The 17,430-nt window shown below is 35.5% G+C and overlaps 1 protein-coding gene and 1 pseudogene across 2 annotated transcripts in view; one reads left to right on the top strand and one right to left on the bottom strand.

Moving 5' to 3' along the window:
* ADAM10 (ADAM metallopeptidase domain 10) overlaps positions 1-17,430 on the top strand; it is a 137,785-nt gene that overhangs the window by 47,897 nt on the left and 72,458 nt on the right. Inside the window, exons 3-4 of the mRNA XM_082733756.1 lie at positions 10,041-10,159; positions 13,305-13,463. Of these exons, the coding sequence (XP_082589882.1) occupies positions 10,041-10,159; positions 13,305-13,463 (278 nt within the window). The remainder of the gene's footprint in view (positions 1-10,040; positions 10,160-13,304; positions 13,464-17,430) is intronic.
* LOC309868108 (proteasome subunit alpha type-1 pseudogene) lies at positions 2,043-9,245 on the bottom strand (annotated as a pseudogene). The gene is made up of 2 exons: positions 9,178-9,245; positions 2,043-3,156 (listed from the first exon to the last, which is right to left on the bottom strand). The product of its transcript is annotated as a proteasome subunit alpha type-1 pseudogene (transcript).

A 17,430-nucleotide genomic window follows, 5' to 3' on the forward strand; every position in this document is an offset into this window, starting at 1 on the left:
TACACAGGGTAAAAGTTACTCATTTTAGCTCAGGTTTTAGTTTTACTTTTATCTTCATTGGGGATTCTGATCTATGTGTTTTGCTTATTTAGGGTAATTGACCTCAAGGACAACAGTTAAGCCTGGAACTAGATCTTTCAAACTGTATAGCCCTAGAATTTCTGGGGTGATTGCCTCAGGTGCTGCCCAGTGTGGTGCCTGTGGGCTGACTGTGCCCTTTCCCCTTCTACCAACCCATTCATTTTATCCTTTAAAAAAGTAGATTTACACACACACACACACACACACACACACACACACACACACTCTTTTTAAAGATCATTTGAAAAAAGGACTTTTCTGTTTCAAAAAGTGTACTCATGGGAGTAAACTAGGTACTTGACTCATAGTAATGATATTAAATGTTGACAACTTGTCTTAAAAAATAATTTGGATGGAGACTCAGGGATCTTTATTAAGAATAAAGTGAATGTTAAGAGATAACATCTAGAGACCTCAGGGATGTCCTGTTAAGTAGTACAGTTTTATTTCTAGGAGTCATTGAGCCAGGTCTACCATAGACCTGTTCCATTTAGATATGATAGACCTCTGTTTATGATGACAGTTCTGGTCTTTGGGACTGCTGGATTATACTGATGTACTTTTAAGCAAGGCTTTTGCTCTCAGGGTTCTTTCCTGTGTTACCAAGGTACTTCATTAGTTGAGGCCTTTTGTCCTAATATGGCTTCAGTTCAAGGGATGTACCCTTTATCTCTTGTTTTCTTCTGAGAATCAGAGCCATACTCTCCTTAGCCAAAATAGCAGCTGTATGGACAAAGGCAACTTCTTTTTACTCTGTATTCTTAGTGTTCTAATATATAGAAGAGATACTTCTTCATATAAAGATGTAGAGGATACATAAACTTCCAGAAATTTTTATAGAGACCTATCCTAAACAAAATTGATTTTGTTGTTCTGGTACCTCTACTGTTTCTTTAGATGTAGAGTGCCTTTCTAAAGCCTAGAAAGGAAAGCCAGCTATTATTATCGTATGGTACAACTAGATCCTCAAAACAGTGAAGTTAGAGAATTGGAATGTTTGATTTTTTTCAAATTACTGTTATTTGTTAACTGATTTTGCCTTCCTATAATTTCACTGTGTTCTTTTTTTTTCTTTCTTTCTTTTTTTTTTCACTGTGTTCTTTACATCTTTACTATAATGCCATTGAGGAAAACAAGAAAGAATTACAGTAGAAATACTATAATCAATATGAGGGATAAAATACTGTTGATCAGTAGAATCAGTATAGTCGTTAAATCTAAAGGTAGAAAAGCATTCCAGGTGCAAGTAATGTTCTTTATACAGAGCATCTTTCTTCCCAAAGAAAATCTAAAGTTCTTCTTTGATGACAGTGTGCTATATAATGATAATGATAATAATAGTAATAAGACTAAACTTACTGAAAGAAACATAGTAAAAGGAGACAGAGGTTAGCCTTAATCTTGAAAGTGGCTTAACCCTTAAAAAAGAAAATTTCTTATGGTAGTATTATACAATTTTCAGTGAGAATTAAACAAGGTTATATTTTTATTTCATTATCTTATTTGCATTTGTTCAGATTTTAAAAGATAACTTGTTTTCAGAGACTGATAATACTACATTAAGACTACTACAGCACTCAGTGTGTATTAGCTTGACTTAAAAAAAATTTTATTTATTTATTTGACAGACAGAAATCATAAACAGGCAGAGAGAGTAGGAAGCAGGCTCCCCACTTAGCAGAGAGCCCGATATGGGGCTCGATCCCAGGACCCTGAGATCGTGACCTGAACCGAAGGTAGAGGCTTATCTCATTGAGCCACCCAGGCGCCCCTAGCTTGACTTTTTAAATCACATGCTTGAGATACATTTGTGGTATCGTAGAAAGAGTAAGATGCAACAGCTGAATACTGAAGTTCTAGTCCTAATTCTAGTCTTGTGACCTTGAGTCATACACTTTGATAGAAATACTCATCACAACTCCTTTGCAGGTTACTCTGAGGATAAGATATAGTAACATAGGTAAAAATGCTGTGAAAATCGTAAACCTGTTTACATTTGGGAAGATTGTTATAATCTCATTATCTTCGCAATATCACTGTCTCACTTGGTTCTTTTGGAACTTTTATCACCAAGAACGGTATCTCTGGCCACACAATTTTATCTTATTCTCCAAGTCTTTTGAATATAATAATTTACAAATATTTATTTGTTTATTTTTATTATGGCAAAATAATACATCACTTACTATTTTAACCATTTTTAAGTGAACAATTCAGTTGTACATTTCATAGTGTTGTGCAGCTACCACCACTATCCATTTTCAGAGTTTTTTCACCTTCTCAAACAGAAATTCTTTTTCCTCCCTACAAGCAGGTGAAACAATTTTACTTCACAGTTGTCTTTAAGATCACAAAACACTATGTTCTTCATACAAAAATATTAGTACAGATAACTATACTTTCTAGAAAATGATTATATAGATCCCCAAAGAAAAATGCACACCATTACATGATTTCAGATAAGTTACTTGGGAAAAACACATCTGGACTGATTCCTAAAACATACCATAAGACCACCCTGCATCTTTTGGTTCAAAGTATAGATTACTGTCATCAGTATGTGCTCCACATTCTTACATAGTTGGTAATACACATAGAGACTGGTTGGTTTGTGACTTAATGTTCCATTGGTTCATCAGCCTTTTCTTCAGGTTAATCAGCAGGTTGAACAGGCTGTACCTTTCTTTGTGGTCTTTCTTCAAGACCTTCTAGGAATGAAGATACATCAGCCTCCTCCTAAGTAGTAAACTCCAAGTCTTTACCAACAATTCCAGTGGAAACATTCTTTGTAGTTCGGTCCTGTTCTGCACGAAGTGTCTTTTGTAAGGCACACAGACCATGTTTAACCAGGTCATCAAACCTAGACATATGTCTCTCCAAGTGAGTATAAGCTGATTGAGAATGGGCTACAGTGGACGTGCCTCTACAGTCAAAGTAGTTGGCAAATGGCAGGTTTGGAAAATATGAGGGCCCATAGCATCATAACCAACACCATATGGTCTCTGGACATATCATTGTGTTTGTATCTGGGTCTTGCTTCCAATTAGAGATGCAGGACAAGACACAGGAGGAGGTCTTCAAACAGAAATACTTTACCCATTAAACAATAATTCCCTGGGGGACGTGAGTGGCTCAGTGGGTTAAGCCTCTGCCTTCAGCTCAGGTTATGATCCCAGGGTCCTGGGATTGAGCCCCACATTGGGCTCTCTGCTCAGCAGGGAACCTGCTTCCTCCTCTGTCTCTGCCTGCCTCTCTGCCTACTTGTGATCTCTGTCAAAATAAATGAATAAATAAAATCTTAAAAAACAAAAACAAACAATAATTCCCCTTTTCTGTCCTCTCAGCAGTCACTGATAACCTCTATTTTACCTTCTATTTCTATGAATTTACCTCTTGTAGGTCTCTCAGATGAGTGGAATCATGCCATAGTATGCCTTTTGTGTCTGACTTACTTAGCAAAGTGTTTTCAAGATTCATCCATGTTGTAGCACATAACAGAGTTTCATTACCTTTTTTTTTTTTAAAGATTTTATTTATTTATTTCACAGACCGAGATCACAAGTAGGCAGAGAGGCAGGCAGAGAGAGAGAGAGAGGAGGAAGCAGGCTCCCTGCTGAGCAGAGAGCCCGATGCGGGACTCGATCCCGGGACCCCGAGATCATGACTCGAGCCGAAGGCAGCAGCTTAACCCACTGAGCCACCCAGGTGCCCCCAGAGTTTCATTACTTTTTAAGGCTGAATAATCCATTGTATATGTATTCCACTCGTGTACATTTTTAAAAATCCTTCTATCGATGGACAGTTGGGTTATTTCCATATTATGCTATTGTGAATAATGCTGTTATTAATATTGGTGTACAAGAATCTGTTTGAGTCCCTGATTTTAATTCCTTTGGGTATTTATACCTAGCAGTAGAATTACTGGGTCATATAATAATTCTGTGTTTGATATTTAATGAACCATCAAACTTTTTCCAGAATACAATGATTTTTATAAGGCAGTGGTCACTGTAGTTTTTCTGATCTTTGAACCAAAAGTGTAAACAATTAAAAAACCAGATTATGTTTTCAGATTGTTTTTTATTCAGGGCTTGTTGAGAAACTGGGAAGGTAGGATGTGGTTAGCTAATTATTTTGTAATATGGTATCCAACAGGAATGTTATGAAGAAGTTATAATTCATAGAAATATTAAAATAGCATAAAGATATGTATTAAACAGATGGTAGTAGAATTAAAATTAAAGAATTGGAATTTAGTGACTTAATTAATGGAGTAAATTACATCTAGCTTCTAATTATTCTTTCGTAGTTTGTCTGTTTCATAGATTGTGATAGATTTTTAATCTTGTTTTTTTTCTTTTCTAATAAATATTTATTTTTTATAAACATATAATATATTTTTATCCCCAGGGGTACAGGTCTGTGAATCGCCAGGTTTACACCCTTCACAGCACTCACCAAAGCACATACCCTCCCCAGTGTCCATAACCCCACCCCCCTTCTCCCAATCTCACTCCCCCCAGCAACACTGTTTGTTTTGTGAGATTAAGAGTCGCTTATGGTTTGTCTCCTTCCCAATCCCATCTTGTTTCATTTATTCTTCTCCTACCCCCTTAAGCCCCCATGTTGCATCACCACTTCCTCATATCAGGGAGATAATATGATAGTTGTCTTTCTCCGCTTGACTTATTTCGCTAAGCATGATACGCTCTAGTTCCATCCACGTTGTCGCAAATGGCAAGATTTCATTTCTTTTGATGGCTGCATAGTATCCCATCGTGTATATATACCACATCTTCTTTATCCATTCATCTGTTGATGGACATCTAGGTTCTTTCCATAGTTTGGCTATTGTAGACATTGCTGCTATAAATGTTCCGGTGCACGTGCCCCTTCGGATCACTACGTTTGTATCTTTAGGGTAAATACCCAGTAGTGCAATTGCTGGGTCATAGGGCAGTTGTATTTTCAATATTTTGAGGAACCTCCATGCTATTTTCCAGAATGTTTGCACCAGCTTGCATTCCCACCAGCAGTGTAGAGGGTTCCCCTTTCTCCGCATCCTCGCCAGCATCTGTCATTTCCTGACTTGTTAATTTTAGCCATTCTGACTAGTGTAAGGTGATATCATCTCATTGTGGTTTTGATTTGTATTTCCCTGATGCCGAGTAAAATGGAGCACTTTTTCATGTGTCTGTTGGCCATCTGGATGTCTTCTTTGCAGAAATGTCTGTTCATGTCCTCTGCCCATTTCTTGATTGGATTATTTGTTCTTTGGGTGTTGAGTTTGCTAAGTTCTTTAAAGATTTTGGACTCTAGTCCTTTATCTGATATGTCGTTTGCAAATATCTTCTTCCATTCTGTCAGTTGTCTTTTGGTTTTGTTAACTGTTTCCTTTGCTGTGCAAAAGCTTTTGATCTTGATAAAATCCCAGTAGTTCATTTTTGCCCTTGCTTCCCTTGCCTTTGGCGATGTTCCTAGGAAGATGTTGCTGCGGCTGAGATCGAAGAGGTTGCTGCCTGTGTTCTCCTTAAGGATTTTGATGGATTCCTTTCTCACATTGAGGTCCTTCATCCATTTTGAGTCTATTTTCGTGTGTGGTGTAAAGAAATGCTCCAAGTTCATTTTTCTGCATGTGGCTGTCCAATTTTCTCAACACCATTTATTGAAGAGGCTGTTTTTTTTCCATTGGACATTCTTTCCTGCTTTGTCGAAAATTAGTTGACCATAGAGTTGAGGGTCTATTACAAAGCTGTCATCAAGACAGCATGGTACTGGCACAAAAACAGTACCATTGACACATCCATCAATGGGACAGAATAGAAAGCCCAGTAATCTTGTTTGTTTTTACCATTTACCTGCCTGTCAGGCTCACTTTTGTACCATTCCCTCTTCTGTTGATAAATGTTTTAGATGCAAATTAATGTTAATAAAAGCAATGCATTTGGTGGGGGTATTATCTCAGTTTGATTTTTTGTTTCATTATCTATACTGCTACTTGATTGTGATGGTAATTGAGAACTGATTTTATATATGGTGTAGTCCAATTTAAATCAGTATGGAGAATAATGTTTTGTACATGTGAGATGATTTTCTTTTCTTTTTTTTTTTTTTTTTAAAGATTTTATGTATTTATTTGACAGAAATCACAAGTAGACGGAGAGGCAGGCAGAGAGAGAGAGAGGGAAGCAGGCTCCCCGCTGAGCAGAGAGCCCGATGCGGGACTCGATCCCAGGACCCTGAGACCATGACCTAAGCCGAAGGCAGCGGCTTAACCCACTGAGCCACCCAGGCGCCCCGTGAGATGATTTTCTTACACTGCCAGTATCAGGGTTGGAAGGGAACTACTTCAAGTGTTCTTAAATTTTATCTGTTAACTTCCTCTAGGGTTCCTATGTGCTTAAACATTTTAAGTGATATAAAACTATTTTTTGAGGGGTAGGGAATGTAGCATAGATTGTTTTTATACTGAGCTTAACTTCTTTCTGAAGCTTATAACCCCCCTTTTTTGCATATAGAATATACTCTTGCTTATAATGGTTATAGGGTATAATAATTTTGCTGAATAATAAATCTTGAATGATTAAATATACTAAGCCCTTGGACTTTTAGTGTTCTAGTCCCTTTAGCAAAGATGCTCTTTTTCAGGTAGTATTTGTACAGTGAGTTAAAAGTATATATAATGATAACTTGATGATTTTTCAAATATTGTGATCCTTCAAAAAATAATGTATTTATTTATACCTTCATATTATCAAGAATTTCCTGTTAACAGAAGAAATTTTATGAAAAGTCAGGATGTGTAGTAAGAATTCAGGCAGGATTCCTGTTTGTTCAGGGTAGTCTGTTTTTAACCTTGCCTGCAGAGTTCCCGTTTAGAAGGTATGTTTGACCTTTGATTACTTGTGCCAGGAGATGGAAAACTTAAGGCTCTAAGGATACTTTTCCTAACCCAGAGTCTTTGTCTCAGCCCTGGGAAGCTTTTGGAGTTTTTTGGTGAGAGTTTGAGGCCAGTAGAAAATGAATACAACCTCAAAATAAAGGAGTACCAAGATTGACATGAAATTAAGGAAAATATAAAATAGAAAAAGTTGAAAAAGGGACACAGCTTTCTGAAGCTAATGAGTATACCCTGTTGACCCTTATTTACTTGAAAAATGAATTTTTTTCCCTTCAAGATAAACTTTATTGAAGTATAATTTATATATATTTTTTTAGTGTATGTGCTGCTGAAGCAAGCACAAAGTATAATTTACAGAAAATATACAGTTGGCCCTTGAACAATGTGGGAGTTAGGGGCACCGACCCATTGACACAACCAAAAGCCTTGTACAACTTTTGACTCCCCCGCAAAACTCAGCTACTATCGATTATATAATCAATAAGACTGGAAGTCTTTGTGATATGATATCCAACAGGAATGTTATACTGGAAGTCTTATTGATTATATAAATAGTTGATGAATACTACTTTGTATGTCTTATGTATTATATACTGTATTCTTAAAGTAAGCTAGAGAAAAAATATTATTAAGAAAACGATACTGTATTATATTTATGGGGGAAAAATCCGTGGGTAAGTGGACACATGCACTTCAGATCTGTGTTGTTGAAAGGTCAACTGTACTCATTTCATGTGTGTAGTGTGAGTTAGGTTTTGACAAATGTATATATTTGTGCAGCTACCATTCAAATCAAGGTAATAGAACATGTCCCTCTGAGCAAAAATTTCTTCATCCCCTTTTGCTCTTAGTCTCTCTTCACCCCAGACAGCCACCAATCTGCTTTCTGTCACTGTAGATAGGTTTTTGCCTATTCTAGAATTACGTATCTATGCAATTATACTATATATATTCTTTTGTATCTTCACAAAAGTGCATATTTTTAGTAGTTTGGCATTTTTTGGTTTGCCATTGTATGAATAAGCCACAGTCTTTTAAACTCTACTTGTTGATACTAACTGAAAAATTGATTTCCAGTTTTTATATATTTTGAATGAAATTGCTTTGGACATTTGTGTCCAGTTTGTTTTTGTGGAGTTACGTATTATATTTTCACTTCTCTTGGGGTAGAATTGTGGATCATAGGGTTTTCATGTTTAACCTCAAAAAAACTGTCAGTTTTCCGAAGTGTGATTGTACCATTTTATACTTCTACCAGCAATGTGTGGCGGTTCCAGTTACTCTACATCCTACTAACATTTGGGGGTTGCTAATTGAACACTTTGGTTCAGATTCATTGGGGGAGAAATTGTGCTATGTGCAGACTCTTTTAACAGTTATAGAAGAGACTTGAAATACATTTAAGGGTTTAGTAATGATAGCTAATTAATTGCCATTTGTTTTGCAGCTCCTCTGTGCCAGGTGCTGTGTTAATGACTTTACATGTATTATAAGCGATCATCCTTAAAAGGGCTTTTACAAGATAGAATTTATTATCTTTATTTAAGAGATCAGAATCCTGGGCTAGTTGATTTTAGGCATAAGAGTTGATTCATAGTTTGATTCAAACCCTAGATTCTTTATTTAATTTCACCTCAGTATTTTGGTCTTTGTCTTTTATGGAGGACCATTGAAAATGAGTAAGATTTTGGCTAAGATATTGGTCTTTTGATATTGGTCATCACAGGCTTCTCAACTTAAATTGAGGAAGGTCTAATGATAATTAGAAGAATTAGAAGCCCTAGGGAAAACATATAGAAGTTGAAACGAGTTGTGTGTTTATGTATATGTAAAAGAAAGAGCATGCATAGTTACTTTTCTGAGGAGAGTCATTAATATAGATGCCGCTTTTTTTTTTAATGAATCAAATATTTTATTAGTTCAGAAAGGCTCACCCACAAAATATGTATTTATCACTTCAATTTGTTGTCTGACTGCCACACAGTTTAGCATGATTAAAAATTTTTTTTTTTCCTGATCAAAATGACGTCAGTCAGGGCTAGATTCCAGTCAGCATGTCAACAGCTCAAACACTGAAGCGTCACAACTCTCCTCAAAGTGTCTCTCCCTCAAGACTGGGTACATAATTGAAGGAGCTCAGTACAAAACAAAAATGTGGAACCATTTGTAAAAAAAAAAATTAAGAATTTCCAGACGGTGGGAGCCGGGCGTTAAACCCAGCCATGGCCCTTCCAGTTAGATACTCAGAATGCACTGCAGCCATGATGGCAGCCAGGCTCCTCCTGTCTCCTTGTCCTATCCTTCCGTCATGGAGACTGATGTTTCCTCTCTCCTGCTCCTTTATAACAAAGTGAAAGTAGTTAGAACCTTCCCCAAGAGGTGGAGTCTTCCTGACCCTAGTCGTCTTATCTTCTTCTTTTTTTTTTAAAAAATTTTATTAATTTTTTAAATTAAAAAAAAAACATATAATGTATTTTTATCTCCAGGGGTACAGGTCTGTGAATCACCAGGTCCACACATCTCACAGCACTCACCATAGCACATTCCCTGCCTCAATGTCCATAACCACATCATCCTCTCCCAGCTCCCCTCCCCAACTTTTTAATGTATTGTTTAAGTTGTGAAAAGTAGGGGAAAATGGCAAAGCTGCAGAATTACTTAAGAGGAAAGACAGGTAGTGGTAAATAATAGTAATTGGGTCAAGAAGCTTGTTTTTATATCCAAGCAACTTAGTTGCTGTTGAAATTAACTTGTTTTACAATGTGGGAATCAGACTGTTGGCATTTAATTTTTAATATGTCTTAGACAGTTAATGTTTAATTATATATAATTTCAATTTGCATTGTAGCTACTAGAGTTAATTTTAGAGCAAATTTTTTTAAAGAAAGATCTTGTATATTTCCAGGTAGACAAATGGTGTGAAACAGTTTATATTTTGCAGAACTTTTGTGCTCGCTTCAGCAGCACATATACTAAAATGGCAGAACTTTTAACAAAAAATGTTTAAAATTTGGATCCTTTAAATTTCATTTTTATCCTTTTCCATCCTGTTTTGTAGACATTTCAACCTACGAATGAAGCGGGATACATCTCTTTTCAGTGATGAATTTAAAGTAGAAACATCAAATAAAGTACTTGATTATGATACCTCTCATATTTACACTGGACATATTTATGGTAAGTTGAATCTTAGAAGGATCTCTTTCTTTAGTTTTTTTCTGTACAAAGAAACACATATATTTTGAGGTATAGGCATATATTCCAGAGAGGTGAGATAATTCCTGAGGAGATTTAAATGTATTATGAAGGATAACAGTCTTTGAAGAATAAAGTAATCCTTGGACCGATCTCTATATGTATATTTAATAATGAATTACACAGTGCCTGGCTTCTGAAAGAAATGTAGTTGTGATTCGCTGAATACCTATGACTGTTAGATTTTTTTTAAAAAAGATTTTATTTATTTATTTGAGAGAGAGAAAGAAACAGAGTGAGAGAGCATGAGAGGGGAGGTCAGAGGGAGAAGCAGACTCCCCGTGGAGCTGGGAGCTGGATGTGGGACTCAATCCCAGGACTCCAGGATTCTGACCTGAGCTGAAGGCAGTTGCCTAACCAACTGAGCCATGCAGGCACCTATATGATTGTTAGGTTTTTTAAAAAAGCTTTTAATGATTTCATTAATTTTCTGATCTTTCAAGCAAAGCATTAGCTGTGTTTTATAAGAAAAGAGAAGAACCCTTAAAAAAAAGGGACAAAGTCATTCATAGAAAAATCCTTTTTGGGCCTTCCTGCTTCAGAATCTATTTGCAGTGTTCACAATTCTTTTTTTTTTTTTTTTTTAAATCAAAACTTTATTGGATAAATGTTATACAGCATTCTTTAACATTTAAGTCTTAGCATACTTCAGATGAGAAACAACTTTAGTCATTCAGATCTACAAAATGAAATAGACTTGTGAAGATTCGAAGTATAGATAAAGGTAGCATTGAAGCAAAGCTTAAATATTAAGCAGCTAAAGCAATGAAAAGTGAAATAACAACATGGTATGTCTTGATTTTAAATACCACCAAATTTTATTTGTTAAAAAATGAAAATGTGGTTTATAACAAAACACTTTGGGAATCTTGTCATGAGAAAAAAATATTTAGATATTTAAAAGATTTGGGAGAGATCAGGTTTTGCCTTTGTATTATTATTTTTTGATCATTTCCATCACTGCACAAAGAATTCTAAAGCTTCATTGTTGTGCAGCCTACTGTGGCGTGAAGTTATCTGTTTCTTGAAGTGAGCTTGAAAGGTACTGCTGGTGTTCAATCTCAGAACAAGATGGACCCCAGCCTTAGCCCTAGGGCCATGAAGAACAGGGGGCCACAGAGGTACACATAATCTTTGGAGCTACCTGCTGCTCAGTTCTGAACTGACTTTTTGAGATTTGATCAGATGTGTATAATGACTTCATGAAGATTTCTGAAAAGACCTTAGAATGTGCTCCAAACTACTGTGTTCACAATTCTAACAAATTTCCCTTACTAAACTGATTAAGAAGGTAATAGGGCGGGGCGCCTGGGTGGCTCAGTGGGTTAAAGCCTCTGCCTTCGGCTCAGGTCATGATCCCAGGGTGTTGGGATCAAGCCCCACATCGGGCTCTCTGCTCAGCAGGGAACCTGCTTCCTCTTCTCTCTCTGCCTGCCTCTCTGCCTACTTGTGATCTCTGTCTGTCAAATAAATAAATAAAGTCTTAAAAAAAAAATGTAATAGGGCTATGGGGAGTACACTTAACCCAAGAAAAAGTTACATTTGACAGTTTAGTAGTATGGAAAGAACAGTCAAATCTTCTGGAGATATTAGAGAGGTTCAAAATATTGTTATAACTATATTAATAAATACTCAAGATGGTTCTCAGTTATTAAGACAAAGTTAACTGAAAGTTAAATTTCATTTCTATAAGATCTTTACTCAAAATCATAACATTATAGAAAATTAAGTTATTAAAAATTTTTCCTATTTTTTTTATGCCAGGTAAATGAGGCATTTCTGTACTTAGAATTTCTTACTTGTAGATGAAACTTTGTTAATAAATTACAAGTTTTCTATAAAGTGTTTTTCCATCAGTCTAAACTTTCAATATTGAACCATTATTCCTTTGATCATTTATCTTTCTTGGCAGAATGTAGTGTCTACCTTTCTTTGCTAGGTGATGGTCAAGAAGAGTATAAAACTAGATGAATTTGCAGATAGAAATCACGTTTAAAATACCAGTGTCTTGGGTTCTTAACTTTAGTCCTAAGTTAATTCACAGTCAGTTAATTAATGTTAATCTACAGTTTAGAAATTGTGGAAAGCCTGATACTTATTTTAATGAGAAAATTTTAACAGGTAAATTTAACTTTTAATGCACCATCCCCCTACTTTTCATTTCTTCATATCATTTGATGGCTGACTCTCACTTTTTCTTTGTGAATATCTCAAAATAGCCTTTTTATCCTGTATTTTCTTTCACTAGAGAAGTATAATTGATGGGACAGTTTATAAATTACAAAGGATTTTTGGTATGCTTTTGTTCAAACTACTTCTGAAATATTTGATACTTACTTATTTTAAAAATATATTTCTAAAAAAGGAAGCCAAAAGTTTCATACAGATTATGTCAGGTGGGAAAAGAACTTTATTACTTATGGTGATTAGAGCAAAAACTCAAAAGATACTTTATTTTCTTTCTTTCTTTCCTGCCTGCCTTCCTTCCTTCCTTCCTTCTTTTCTTTCCTGTCCTTTATGTTTCTTTCTGTCTTTCTTTCTTTCTTCTTGAACTAATGACCCTGTGAGATCAAGACCTGAGTTGAGATCAAGAGTCAGAAGCTTAACTGACTGAGCCACCCGGGTGCTCCTCTAAAAAAACGTTAATATCTGTGTTTTGGAAGTGCATATTTTATCAGTGGATCTGTTTGCCTCTTTCTGAGTTTAAGTTAATTTAACAATTATTTATTGAATGACTATTGAATTCTTGCCAGGTACTGTACTTAGATGCTGGGAATGTGATTGTCAATGAAAAAGATGTTCTCTTCTTACTGTTGTTATCTAGTAATTGAATAGACTTTAACTATGTACTAGTTGCTGTTCACATCTCAAATTCTGCTTGATATATTCTTTGTGAAAATTAATTTCCCCAATAAATTTGTATTCAGGTTTTTAAAATATGTAAGAAAAGGGGTGCCTGGGTGGCTCATTGGGTTAAGATATGTAAGAATGGCTTTTTTTAAAGGAGAACGAATTTAACATTTACGTGAAAATTAATTTTTCAAGTGTTTGTTCCTTTCATTAACAGGTGAAGAAGGAAGCTTTAGCCATGGGTCCGTTATTGATGGAAGATTTGAAGGATTCATCCAGACTCGTGGTGGCACATTTTATGTTGAGCCAGCAGAGCGATATATTAAAGACCGAACTCTGCCCTTTCATTCTGTCATTTATCATGAAGATGATATTAGTAAGTACTTAAATTTTATTAAGTAGCCTTCTGCAAAAAGACATATAAATAGGTAAAAGTATGTGGAGACATGAGTCCTGAACTGTTTTCTCTCCTAAGCTATTAATCAGGCTAGAAAAGAGTTTCACAGCCAGAGTCTCAATTTAACAAATATTCGACCTGTATGAAGAGTTGATTTCTTTGTCAGTCCATGCCTACTTTGTTGATACGGTACAACCAGTTCTATTTGAACTATGAGTCAACCAACTCTGATTGAATTGGAAATTCTTTATTCTGATAATCAGTCATTTAATGCTATAATGCCTTTGTGTGTGTGGCTTTCCTGTGAAATTTCTTGTAAATTTCAGGGTGGGTATTTGTGTAGTACTGTGTAGTATTTAAGGACTATTTCAGATATTTTTGTATCTCTAAATTCTTTGAGTATTTCTTTTTGGAATCTTGAAATAATTTTATTTCAGCTTGGTGAGATTCTAGGTTTATCATGATGGATTTTTGTCCTCTACCCTTGTTTTTACATGATTGTAATTTGTTGGGAGAATTCTTTTTCTGCATTTTAAGAGTAGAAAATGTACTTGTACTTCACTGTTTAATTTTACCATTGTTCATATATTCACAGTCATCCAGTCACGAGAATGCTTTAATGAAATACCACCGAAATACATTCCTCTAATTTATAATGCCTCTTGAATACTCATATTTTATTTTTGACTATAATTAGACTAGTCTCATTTTTTGCCTATTTTCCTAACTTGGCAACTTCCTTCTGGCTTCATTTTCCATTCTACAGCCAGGAATTTATTGTCAGTAATTTCATTCTCACTCCTAATAATATGCTGGAAAGCCTAACCATCTTGGCTTTTTGCTCTATCAGCTCTGACAGTTTCCATACTTCTTCAGTCTGTCCAACTGCTTGTTATCTCTGATGTTGGATTGCTATAGAAAATAGCATAATTATTCTAGATAGGGTGCATTATGATTTTTAGCTACTTACTAACTCACAAATTCATTAATGCTACTTGCTTGTATCTATATGTACATATTTTTAATGCTATTTGCCTATATTTATTCATCCCTGTTTGATTCCTTTTCCAGTTTACCCTGCTGGTGTTTCAGACTTCTCAAGCACCATGCTACAGTCCTTCTTCATAAGCTGGAATATGAATTCCTTTGCCTTCCTTTCTTTCTGCCAACAGAATTACTATCTACTTGATTCGTATGTTACTTTGTAATTTTTTTTAGTAATTTAATCTTCTTGCAGGTTTACCTTTCCAGTCAGGGTATACAAGTTCTCCAAACATGATTTCTGTTTCTTTTGCTTCTTTAGCATTCCAAATTTTATTTAATATCTGGAGCAGATTCTTTACAGACACTTAATGAAATCTTGAAACATTTTCCTTACGATGTTTTCTCAAAATCAAACAAGGCCTTATGGAAAAGGGAGAGGAGGAGAGTAATGGACAGATTTTGAACACCTGTTTTTATTTGTATTATGATCAAACTTTATCCTTTGCCGATTTACACTTCCCATGAATTATGATTTCTATTATTATTACATATTCTCTCATTTCCTTCCTTCTGTCTACTTGTAAGTAGGTTGAGCATATTCTGCTCTTTTTTGCACTTTTATTGCTTCCTGTCCTGTAATTGCATTTTTCCACTTTCCATCTTATAGTAACTTCCAAATACCTTCCTTTACGTCAACTTTTCTTTTCCCCCCAAAATGACAAGTTAGCCTGGAGGATCAGTGACATTGGATGTGACTGAGTTTTCTATGCCTTTTGGCATTTAACTTTACCATCGATTTCATTTCTTGTTTTTTACTTGTCCTATTAAAATATAAGTTCATTAAGGGGCACCTCTGCCTTTGGCTCAGATCATGATCTCAGGGTCCTGGGATCGTGCCCGGCATTGAGCTTTCTGCTCAGTGGGGAGCCTACTTCCCCCTCTTTCTCTGCCTGCCTTTCTGCCTACTTGTGATCTCTCTCTCTGTGTCAAATAAATAAATAAAATCTTTAAATATATATATATATATATATATATATATATACTTTTTTTTTTTTTTTCCATTAAAAAAAATAATGTTGATGCTAAGGAGACCTTTTCATGTTGTTATTCTTATATACCAGTAGTGGTATTAGAGCTTAAAAATAGTAATGTTTAGAGTGACTTTGTTTGTAATCTTTTTTTCAGCTATTTAAAAATGTAAAAATCTTCCTTCATTTGAATAGCAGACCAAACAACTGAGTTGTTGAGCCAGCTATCATTTGCTTACCCCTTCCTCTTCTAGAGGATGGGTGGATAACTTACTTTTAACTGGTTCTTTAACCTCTTTGTGTAGAATACCTAAGGTTATGGTACTGGTAGTTGTAGTAGTAAAAACAGTCATTAACTGTGTGTCCTGGCACTATGTAAAATTATTTGCTTACATTACTTCATTTAATCTTTATAGTAACACCATAAAGTATAGTAGGCACACATATCATATCTCCTTCTCCCCGGCTTTATAGATGAGGGAAATTAAGGCTTAGAAAACCTACGTTACTTGATAGTCGATCTTGTGTTCTTCACCATGTGCTCGTCTGCCTTACTCAGGGAAGAAAGCTGTAAACTCATTATTACTCCAAGGACTTCTGAGGCTTTTCTGAAATCTGTAAGGCCTTTCTAAAATGACATGTTTGCATCTATTGTTGTTTTAAGCCAAATTCTCTCCTCACTATATTTAGCAGTGGATGTTCTACTTTGTTTTTTTTTTTTTTAATTTTTTATTATCTTATGTACTTTTTTTTTTTAAGATTTTATTTATTTATTTGACAGACAGATCACAAGTAGGCAGAGGCAGGCAGAGCGATGGGGGGAAGCAGGCTCCCTGTCAAGCAGAGAGCCTGATGCGGGGCTCGATCCCAGGACCTTGAGATCATGACCTGAGCCAAAGGCAGAGGCTTAACCCACCAAGCCACCCAGGCGCCCCGGACGTTCTACTTTATAACTAATTAAGAGGGAAAGGACATTCCTTTAATGTATATTAGTATTTTCATATAATTTGCTTAAGTGCCAATAATTTATTTTCACAGCTGAATTACCGTGTGATTGTTTAGATCACTGTGTATATGCTTGAGTAAATTTAGTATCCCTGTATGTTTATCTTCAGCAGAAGCAAATGACAGGTGAAGTATACCAACTTAGGGTAGGCATTCTGATGAGAGTTTGGCTATCCTTCTTTTAATACCATATTTGCAACCATAGGCTTAAATGTATGAAGCCATCATGGAAAATGCTATTGCTGTTCTGGAGAATCTTAGAGAATATGGCTTCTGAGGCAGTACCAGAACACAGAGACAATTTGCAGTGAAAAGTTTCAATAACTTCTCTAGGCGCTTTGATATTTATATGTGATGGTGATAACCACATGTATTTATCAGCTTTAAATTTACACTTGCTCAATTCTGTACTTAGGTAGTAAAAAGCACTTTCTTCTAGGACATATAAGTATGAACAATTATGGCAAGGTAAGAATACCACTTAGTCCTTTGTACATAGTTAATTTGGAGATCAGATAGGTAATCTATATAAGCAGTATTGCTATCTTATATATTTATATTCAGACATTATACTAGGAATCCATTGATATGGATATAACTGGTTTTAGCACCTTAGGGAGTCTTATAATCATGGATTTAAAGATGACCCTGTAGATCAACTGGCTAAAAGGGTTTCAGGGTTTAATTTATTTGCCTCAAGATCCTAATAACAAGTTAGTTGCAGACATGGTAGGGAGAAAGCACAAGGGGTAATGTGTCAGAGAACTGAGGCATGCCATATGTCTGAGAAAGGAATTAGAAGGGAAGTCAGGATGATGCACTAGAATAGCTTCGTGATCTTATGGGAAGGTCTACTTTTTTTATGCAGGTAAGTAGGTCTCAATTTTCTGTGTATAAAATGAAGGTGTTAGACCAGATTTTTAATCTCC

The sequence above is a fragment of the Mustela nivalis genome (genome assembly GCF_964662115.1).
Source record: "Mustela nivalis genome assembly, chromosome: 6".
Classification (NCBI taxonomy): Eukaryota; Metazoa; Chordata; class Mammalia; order Carnivora; family Mustelidae; genus Mustela; species Mustela nivalis.